General features: G+C 43.7%; 1 protein-coding gene across 2 annotated transcripts in view; it reads left to right on the forward strand.

Moving 5' to 3' along the window:
• AGAP2 (ArfGAP with GTPase domain, ankyrin repeat and PH domain 2) overlaps positions 1 to 10,510 on the forward strand; it is a 99,175-nt gene that overhangs the window by 83,102 nt on the left and 5,563 nt on the right. For both annotated transcript variants that reach the window (XM_032210935.1, XM_032210936.1), the window contains 4 exons: positions 3,757 to 3,908; positions 5,875 to 5,965; positions 8,658 to 8,880; positions 9,970 to 10,225. In XM_032210935.1, the coding sequence (XP_032066826.1) occupies positions 3,757 to 3,908; positions 5,875 to 5,965; positions 8,658 to 8,880; positions 9,970 to 10,225 (722 nt within the window). The remainder of the gene's footprint in view (positions 1 to 3,756; positions 3,909 to 5,874; positions 5,966 to 8,657; positions 8,881 to 9,969; positions 10,226 to 10,510) is intronic.

Below are 10,510 nucleotides of genomic sequence, written 5' to 3' on the forward strand. Positions count from 1 at the left end.
CTATCTTGGAAAGCTGCCATGTAAATATTTTTCAAATGAGGTGCTGTGCAAGGAAAGATTGGGCACAGAGTCTCTGAGATTCACGGACAGATCTTCACACTCCTGAAACAAATCTAACACCTGAATGAACACATTGTTTCCTGCAAAAGCCCACTCCCCTTTCGCTCCTCTTTTATTTCCTATGGGAGGGGCCAATCACCTGTGACTTTACTCCCAAGTCTACCCTGATTTCTGAGTTGTTCTTTTTCTTCTGGCAGCTCTGGGCATGCGCACACTGGGAACAGGCTCCAGCTGTTCCTCTGCCTCACATGCTGTCTAGCTCCATAGGCATCTGATCACTGCCAGATGGCCTCGGCCCTGTCTCTGCTTCCGACGCAGAGCCCTCGTCTGAGCCTTCCCCAGCGTCCAGGACTGGCCCATGCTCCTCCCTAACAACCTCACTGTCCGACTCTACTGCCAGCTCTACTGGCTGCTGGCAGGCCACAACACTAAGTTCCTAAAATTCCTTCAGAATGAGAGTTTTTGAACTTATTCTGAAACTCGATCAGAACTCCTTTGGGAGGAATATATCAGATCATCAGATGAGCCCCAAAAGTGCAAATAAACAGGACCATAAAAATCAGTAGATTCTCCGGTAGGCAACTTTTCCAGTACTTCCAGAGTCTCCTGCTATACGCAGCCAAAACAATAGAAGGTTGTGTTCTAGCTCCTTGTACTTTCCCTACATGTGCATATAACGATCAGACCCATTCGCATTTCACACTGTTTGCTGGAGAACATAGGGCTCCACAATTTTTGGCAGTGCACAAGCAGGCTTCTTGAAAGACAAATGGGTATAGAAAGAAGATCCCAGAAACCTAGAGACCCTTTCCCCATTTGTATTTATTAGCAGTGGGATCATGAATTCTTTACAGACTGCCACATGATGTGGCAGTGGGCTGCTGGGGGTTCGCATGGGTTCGGGTGATCCTCTAGCTAGGATTCTACCCAGTTCGGTGAACCCCCAAATGCCACCCCTGGCTGGCCATGCCCACCTCACCCCGCCCCCTCCCAGGTGTCTCCACGTGGCCCGTTCATTATGGCAGGTAAATGCAGGGCCCGCATGGAGGCTCGGGGAGGGCAAAAAACGGGCATACCAGAAGTTCTGGAAGTCCAAAAACGGGCCTGTTTCCAGCCTCTGGAGGGCCTCCGGAGCCTGGGGGAAGCAGTTTTCTCCCTCCCAGAGGCTCAAGGAAATCCTCCAGAGCCTGGGGAGAGCGGAAACACACACACACCCCGGCATGGTGTAGGAGGCTGACTAGGCCTCGCCCACCCAGCAACAGGGCAGCAAACCCATTGCTGCAATTTTTGAAACCCACCCCTGGCCACATCCCCATGATTCTGTCTTCATCTTGCTTCCAACCCATGAGTGAGATAGGCTTAGGATCATCCCTGGCTGTTCTGCAGGAGAGTGTTTTTTCCCTCAAGTAGATGGTAAATTTATAGCAGTTCCAAGGTATGTAAAAACCGACACATTTTGTAGATTATTCTGTTGGTGGTAGAATCATTTGACCTGTTGAGGAGTGGGAACAGGGCAGAAACCCCTTGGTCCTTTATGCTGATGCAGGTATGGCCCTTTCCCCAGACTCCCACTGACTCTCCATTTCCATTTTCTTAATTATTCTTCCCAGAAAAAGTGGTCATGGATCACTGAGTGAAGATTTAAGCTTGGATCTCCTGCTCCAAGTCCAGTGATAATCAATACTTCAGTATTCTACCACTGGCATTAGAAATAATTCTGAATTTTTGCCCCCACTGTTTTTGAAGCTTTACCCAGCAAAGACAATTGTGGGAGCAAACTAGAATCTGATCCATCTGACATAAAAGTGATCCATCAGAGATAAAAGGAATCCATCAGAAATAAAAGTAATGTCAGAGTTCCAAGTAACACCCCCAACCAAATAAGACTCCGAGGCAATTAATTCTTCGAAGATCCATTTTATTGGAGATGTCATATTGGCACATCTGGGAAAACCCGAATCTGAAAGCTCCTGGGTTTTCCCCACCCAAAAGAAAGTCCAAGCACCTTCCCCTGAACCCACATGTCCATCACACGTTCCAATTGATCCACTATCCCAATTGGAGATGCCTCCTAGTCATGCCACTCCAGGTGCAGGCTGAACGTTCTTGACTCCCAGAGAAAATAATGTTGTTATGGCTAAATAACTCTACCAACTCTATGCAACGCCCCTCCCATTTTCCCACAGCACCAAGTGTGGAAGCCCTTAAGATACAAAAGAAAAGATGGCCTCCAGGGCTGACAAGTGATCCATCTGAGATAAAAGTGCTTAAGCTTTGCTGATCTCAAGGGATGCCTTAGCACTTTTATCTCAGATGGATTGTGATCTTTTACCATTCCAACCAACCAATTAATTCCCACTTCCCTGTCCTGATTCTCCTGCAAAAGGCAGAGAAGGGAAGCTGGCATTGCAAGGATTTCTTTTTATGCAATCAGTACATTCCCCTGCCCTACCTCATCCATGGCTTGGGCTTGCTTGCAGAAAATTCTGCTCCCTACCACAGCCCTGGTTCCTGTCAGAGCCCTCACCTGGTGAGGAATTGCCTGGCCATCATTGATTATCATTCGCTGTCCATTTGAACCGAGGTGGTGCAGTGGTTAGAATGCAGTACTGCAGGCTACTTCAGCTGGCTGCTAGCTGCAGTTCGGCAGTTCAAATCTCACCGGCTCAAGGTTGACTCAGCCATCCTTCCAAGATGGGTAAAATGAGGGCCCAGATTGTTGGGGGCAATAAGCTGACTCTAAACCGCTTAGAGTGGGCTGTAAAAGCACCATGAAGCGGTATATAAGTCTAAGTGCTATTGCTATTTCCTGCCTCCTGAGCTTGCTGTTCTGGCTGGATCTTGAGTGGCCCCAAATTCCATCCATGTTCAGAACAAAGTGTGAGGCTGGAAAAGAGGAGTTGAAACCTCCTTTATCCTATAGAACCATAGTCAAGTGGTATTGTGTTTCCACACATTAACTCTGCTCTCTAGTTCAGGGATGAGCAAGTTAAGCCTAGAGTACTGTAGCAAGCCAACACACAGGAGCAGAGGTGGTAATACAGCAGGCTCTGACCAGTTCTGGAGAACCAGAACTAGCAGAAATTTTGAGTAGTACGGAAAACCAGTAAATACCACCTCTGTCTGGCCACACCCCCATCTATTCTCTGCCTCCTGAGTCCCAGCTGGTTAGGAGGAAAGGGGGATTTTGCAGTATCCTTCCCCTGCCATGCCCACCAAGCCATGCCCACAGAACCGGTAGTAAAAAAATTTGAATTCCTCCACTGCACAAATGTGCTCTGCAAATTAAAAGTGCTCCATAAATAACTTTAAAGTTGTAAATAACTTGGGAGCTAATGAAGTGCTGATAGAATCAATGGGATCTCCCACCCCCAGAAAGGACAGCAACCATGTAGAATTCTTTCAGGTTCTTGCTGTTTGTGAAATTTTAAATGTTGGCCTGCGTCAACGCTAGATAATTGTGTCCCTAATACTAATAGATCATCTCCCTACAACTTTTCCTAAGCATCTGTGCTAAAAAACAACAACAACCCAAGCCTCTTTTGTGTTCATTTAACTTCTGAATATCCTTTCCCGGCCCCCCAGATTTTGTCCCAACACCAGTTTGTGACTGTAACATGGTTTGAACTTCAGGGACTGTAAGACAGTTCGAACTTCATTTCATTACACCTGAGTGCCACTCTTTTGCATCCGCAGAGGAAGAGAACTTTGAGTTCATCATCGTCTCCAGCACAGGGCAGACATGGCACTTTGAGGCCAACAGTTTCGAGGAGAGAGATTCCTGGGTCCAAGCGATCGAGAGCCAGATCTTGGCCAGCTTGCAGTGCTGTGAAAGCAGCAAAAACAAGGTATTGAACCACACGGCTTCCTGCTGTCCCTTTCCCTATTGAATCCTGCCTTTAAGTATTGATTGCCTCTAAGGCTGTTGTGATTTTGGCCATTTCAAAAAAGATGTTGAGACTTTGGGGAAAAGTGCAAAGAAGAGCAGTTAAGATGATTTAAAGGCCTGGAGACAAAAACACATGAAGAACGGTTGCAGGAACTGGGTATGACCAGTCTAGAGAAAAGAACGACTAGGGGTGTCATAATAGCAGCATTCCAATATTTGAGGGACTGCCACAAAGAGCGGGGGGGGGGGGGTTTCCAACCTATTTTCCAAAGCACCAGAAGGCAGGGTAAGAAGCAATGGATGAAAACTAATCAAGGAGAGAAGCAACCGGGAATTAAGGAGAAACTCCCTAACAGTGAGGACAATTAGGAAGTGGGACAGCTTGCCTTCAGAAGTTATATGTGCTTCATCTCTGGAGCTTTTTAAGAAGAGACTGGACAGCCACTTGTCTCAAATTGTATAGGGTCTCCTGCTTCAGCAAGGGGTTGGGCTAGAAGACCTCCAAGGTCCCTTCCAGCTCTATGCTGATTGATTGATTGATTGATTTGTAAATGCACTATCCATATTTGGGTTACCAGATACACTATATTGCCAAAAATATTCGCTCACCCATCCACATAATCAGACTCAGTTGTGAGCGAATACTTTTGGCAATATAGTGTATCTAAGGAGGCAAAGGAGGGGCATGGACAATGCTGTTGTAACTTTGTATGGTCATTTACAAATCGCTGTAAGTCGTTTATCTTCCAATGCTAGCATTCCAGTAATCATCACATACAATGGATGGCTGGAAACAAGGCAGAATGAATGGACATTTGAAAATATAACAAAACTTTAGTCAAATGGTTGAACTCTGAAGGCCCAGAAAATGCAGAGGGAAAGAATAAGCAGGCAAAGAAGAAGTTTTAAATAGAGACCACAGTTTCTAATATTCAGCGCACACAGAGAGCAAGTTATTAGGATGAGAGTTGGAAAACAAGCTGGGAAGATAAATATCCCCAGGCCTAACTTGAATTAGGCATACAACATTTTAAAGGATTAAAGAATAATTGTAATTTACTAATAATTACAAAAGGACATTTGCAAAGTATTAAATATTAGTGTTAAATATTACCGTATCACACTTTTTATTTGATTGACTAAATCTATTTCTGGACTCCTCATTTTTCAACTTAGGGGTTCAGACAAATGAATTATTTTCAATTAAAACATTTATGCACATAATTTCAATGTCTTAGGCATAAGCATTTGAGCTACCTGCCCATGCCATGCCCTTCCCTCCCACCTTCCCTTCCTTCCTGAATTCTATCACTCAAAGTGATTTAGCCCAGTCATAATTCTCTTATCATGGTAAGAAGAGTTTGAGCATTATTTGCAAATGATTAACGGTTAATTAATGGTTGTGTTGCAGTTCAACCACATCGCTGCAATTCACACAAACTTTTTAAAAGCAAGAAAAATAGAAGCCAATTACACACACAAAAATTGGGGGGGAAAACTGATTGATCTATTGGAGAAGGAAAACTGGGTTTCCTTTTGTGAATAGCCCCACAGAGTAAGTAGGTCCTGCTGAAAATAAAGCCAATTTTTGTGATTCATTTTATTTGTTTGCTTCATTTATATTTGCTGCCCAGTGCCCATATCATTTCAAAATGACTCTGGGTGGCTTATACCATTAATTTTTTTCATATCAAGCATAAAAAATGTAGGGAAGGGAGAATATCCTCAGAGATTCTGTTGTATTTGAGAATGGAAGTGGAGTATAATCCAAAAATTTCATACATGTTTGGAAGATGTGTTTCAAGACATAGCAGGCAATAGCTTACCCTGCCTTGCAAGGCCTCTGTCAAAATTAGGGCAATCTGTGAGAAACCCCTGAAACAATGGACATTTTATCATCTATCTGTCTTCTGTCTCGCCAACAGGCCCGGATGGATAGCCAGAGTGAAGCAGTGGCAATCCAGGCTATCCGAAATGCCAAAGGAAATTCTTTGTGTGTGGATTGTGGGGCATTAAGTAAGTATGTGGCAGTTCAGACTTTTTCAACCAGGGGCGCTCTTGAATTTCCATCCCACATCGCTAGTGGCATGAATGGCTGGAGGTGATGGAAGCTATAGTCCAGCAAAGCTGGAGGGCACTGAAGAGAGGAAGGTGGACAGGCTGACTTTAGAGAGCATGTTGGCTGGACTTGTATAGGAAACGATTGCTTGTTTCAAGAAATAAACCCAATAGGGACGGTGCATTTCCTGTACAAATCTCAGTATGGCATTAATTGCTAACTCTAATTCAGCATCCAATATTGTTGCTTCTAATCTACTGAAAAAGTATATTATGGACTTGGTTAAAAGCATTTTTAATCCCTTGTTTCAAAGGATTTGGATGACATGCATATATTTCTCTTATTAAGGTGATGGACTGAGCAAAATTGGGGGCTATCAGAATAGCTTTATGAAACAATAGGACTTGAAATGTTCTTTGTGCTTTAAAGCCGACATTCACTAAATCTGGGGATGATGGACCGTTTTAATCCCAAGAGTCACAATAATGAATGGTTTCCCAGAAACATAGTGTCCTCCCCAAAATATATATGAGACTGTCCTACATTCATTCTCTCTCCCTGAAATAATATCCTGTACTAAAACTGAGAATACGAGTAATAGGTGGTCTATATGGATAGATTTAATAATACTGTACATTAAAGGATTGAGCTGCATTTTTATGCATATCTCATTTCTTCAAATGTCACTCAGTTAATTGTTACAGGTAGTCCTTGATCTACGACCACAGCTGAGCCCAGAATTTATGTTGCTAAGTGAGAAACTTGTTAAGTGAGTTTTGTCACGTTTTACAACTTTTCTTGCCACATTTGTTAAGTGAATCACTGCAGTTGTTAAATGAGTAGCATGGTTGTTAAGTGAATCTGGCTTCCCAAATGACTTTGCTTGTCAGAAGGTCCCAAAAAGATGATCACATGACCTTGGGATACTACAACCATCAAAACTATGAACCAGTTGTCAAGTACCCGAATGTAAATCACATGACTATGGAGACGCTGCAATGGTCATAAGTGTGAAAAATGATAAGCCACTTTTTTCAGTGATGTTGTAACTTTGTACAGTCACTAAATGAACCGTTGTAAGTCGAGGACTACCTATATTTTATATATTCCTTTTTTATTAGCAATGTTGTATTGTTGGTTGCACTTCATCATATCTTCTAGTTTTTATATTTTACCAATACAATATTTAAATCTGAAGAAAAGGAAAAGAAGACAAGAGGCCAGACACACCAGAGAAATAGGAACATAGCTGGATTTATTTCCACCTGCACCTTTAAGCTTTTAGGGACGGAACTTTGTTCTTTAGTCTCCTTTGAAGCTTCAATCTGACAATTACTACGTCAAAAAAGCCAACACAGTTCTAGGCTGCATAAACAGAGGGATAGAATCAAGATCACGTGAAATGTTAATACCACTTTATAATGCCTTGGTAAGGCCACACTTGGAATACTGCATTCAGTTTTGGTTGCCATGATGTAGAAAAGATGTGGAGATTCTAGAAAGAGTGTAGAGAAGAGCAACAAAGATGATTAGGAGACTGGAGACTAAAACATATGAAGAACAGTTGCAGGAACTGGGTATGTCTCGTTTAATGAAAAGAAGGACCAGGGGAGACATGATAACAGTGTTCCAATATCTCAGGGGTTGCCACAAAGAAGAGGGAGTCAAACTATTCTCCAAAACACCTGAGGGCAGAACAAGAAGCAATGGGTGGAAACTAATCAAGGAGAGAACAACTTAGAACTGAGGAGAAATTTCCTGACAGTTAGAACAATTAATAAGTGGAACAGCTTGCCTCCAGAAGTTGTGAATGCCCCAACACTGGAAGTCTTTAAGAAGACGTTGGATAGCCATTTGTCTGAAATGGTATAGGGTTTCCTGCCTAGGCAGGGGGTTGGACTAGAAGACCTCCAAGTTCCCTTCCAACTCTGCTATTGTATTGCATTATTGTATTAAATGATAATGTCTAGCTATAAAGAAATAAGCCACCTCCAGCACAGATGTTTCTGTCCTTTGGCCTGTCATTTCCCAGCAGACAGGTTTGGCCTACCAGCCCCAGCAAATGAGACTTCAGCGACCCTGCATTCTCCTATGTGAGATCTGGCTCCTTTGCATCCCAGCCAGCACTCCTTTTTAAGGGAACAGATTGATTCTTCATAGGAAAGGGAAGCTGTTTCAAGGCTGGGTCTCTTTAAAATATTGGGGAGGGAGACTTAAAGAAGTTCAGAAGAACAGTCCCACTGCAGAGTCCTTTTCACCCTTCCTTTTGCTGGTCAACTTGTGATGTCTCTCTGTTTGTGTGTGTCTGTGTGTGTGTGTGTGTGTGTCTTTGTGTGTCTGTATCTGTCTCTCTCTCTGTCTCTCTCTTGTCTTTCCTTTCTCTTCCTCTATAAAAGGAAAGTCTCCAAGCCCAAATCCGAAAATGCTCCCTGATAATAAGGCTTACTCCCAAGAAGGCTGGGTTTTCCCCTTTACTACATTGGGATATCTCTCACTTGGCTAATTATCACCTCTCATCCCAACTTGGGTTGGGTGTGACTTAGCACATCAGGACAATTCCTTTAGCTTAGAATAACATGTCTTTGCTTTGAAGGGGAAGGGCAGTTCCCTGTCCTTCATCCTAATTTCTAATTCCTCCATTTTCTTCAGATCCAACCTGGGCCAGTCTGAACCTGGGGGCGCTGATTTGCATTGAATGTTCTGGCATCCACCGGAATCTGGGCACCCACCTGTCTCGGGTGCGCTCTCTTGACTTGGATGACTGGCCCCTGGAGCTCACCTTGGTGCTCACCTCTATCGGGAACGAAACAGCCAACAGCGTTTGGGAGAAATGCACACAGGGGCGCCGGAAACCCACCTGTGAGTCATCACGGTAAGTGCAGATAATCACATTATGTAGTGGAAGTATAGCCTCGGAGAGTTAGGCAGGCCTAGTGTGTCTACTTACCTGGGAGTAAGCATTGTGGCACACATACTGGTATTGATCCAATACACATGCACAATACAGAGAGAAGTTAAATTATTAACGCATGATGTAGCTAAGGTTGGGCACATTGCAGCGTTGCTGACTTGATGTATGGGAGGAAGGAATCTATTGGGGATAACCAAACTCAAAAGGAATTAATCCTAAATATACCTTTCATTTTATAAGCTCTTCCTATGGAGAATAATCATTCTGTCCTTCTCTCTGCCTAAAGCAGTATTTCTCAACCTACCTGAAAGAATTCTGGGAGTTGAAATCCACACATCTTAAAGTCACCAAGGTTGAGAAACACTGGCCTAGAAGAAGAAACTATGCAGAAGTGGGGGAAGCAGTCGATATCCATACCCTTTCCAAAAAGGGAATGGGACAACTTGCCACAGCTAACTTGCTGTGGCCAACTCACCATGGCCAACTCGCCATGGCCAACTCGTCACAGCCAACTCATCACGGCCAACCTGCTGTGGGACAATGTAACAATTCTACTTAATTATTTAAAATAAATTTACAAATATTTTAATTTTTGCCATTCACATTTTATCCTGTCCCTCTTTTTGCATCCTTTCTTTAATGATTCTATTCCACCATTTCTTTGATATTAGTGTAACTCTTGTTCCGCATTAAGTTGTCCTGTGATGAGATGGCCGTGGCGAGTTTTTCTGCAGCAAGTTGGTTATGGCAAGTTGGCAGTGGCGAATTGTCATAGACCCATTTGGGACCTGAGAATCATCCTAGCTCTTAGATCAGAAGATGTCCATATAACTGCCTTGAATTTTTCACCATAGAGATAATTAGCAATCAGTATCTGAATGTCTGGATTTTACTCCTTTTCTTCATGCTTATCTTCCATTCCTTTGACCATCTCTCTGCGTAAGAATCTGCCGTGTTTCTTTTTTCTTTTCGACCTCCTGTGCTTTTCATAACAGGGTGTCTCTGAGCTTAGAGACTCTTATAGCAAACTTTTTTAATTTCCTTTTTTAGGGAAGAGCGAGAATCTTGGATCCGAGCCAAATATGAGCAACGACTCTTTCTGGCACCACTACCAAACTCTGAACTCTCCCTTGGGTGCCAACTGTTCCAGGCTGTCTTGGACCAAGACTTGTGGGCCGTGCTGCTTTTGCTAGCCCACAGTGCCAAGGAACAGATCAATGCTCCTACCGGGGACAAGGATCGGCGCACAGCTCTGCATGTGGCATGTGACCTTTCACACGTGGTTATCACCCAGCTTTTGGTCTGGGTAAGTTCTTGGCAGTAGAGGCACTTTTAAGTCCGTGTTTAACTACTGTGTTTCCCCTAAAATAAGACAGGGTCTTATTTTCTTTTGACCCCTGAAATAAGTGCTTGGCCTTATTTTCGGGGAGGTCTTATTATTTTTGAGGTGCAGGAGGCCTCTTAACCTCGGGCCACAGCCTGTGGATCGGCTGATCCAGAGAGGACGGGAAGTGCTGTCTCTGTTTCTGGCACACTCTTGCCAGCCCTAGAGTCACTGGGCCTGCCACTCTTTTTGTGGCCGCCACTAAGA

The sequence above is a fragment of the Thamnophis elegans genome, chromosome 2, assembly GCF_009769535.1.
Source record: "Thamnophis elegans isolate rThaEle1 chromosome 2, rThaEle1.pri, whole genome shotgun sequence".
Classification (NCBI taxonomy): domain Eukaryota; kingdom Metazoa; phylum Chordata; class Lepidosauria; order Squamata; family Colubridae; genus Thamnophis; species Thamnophis elegans.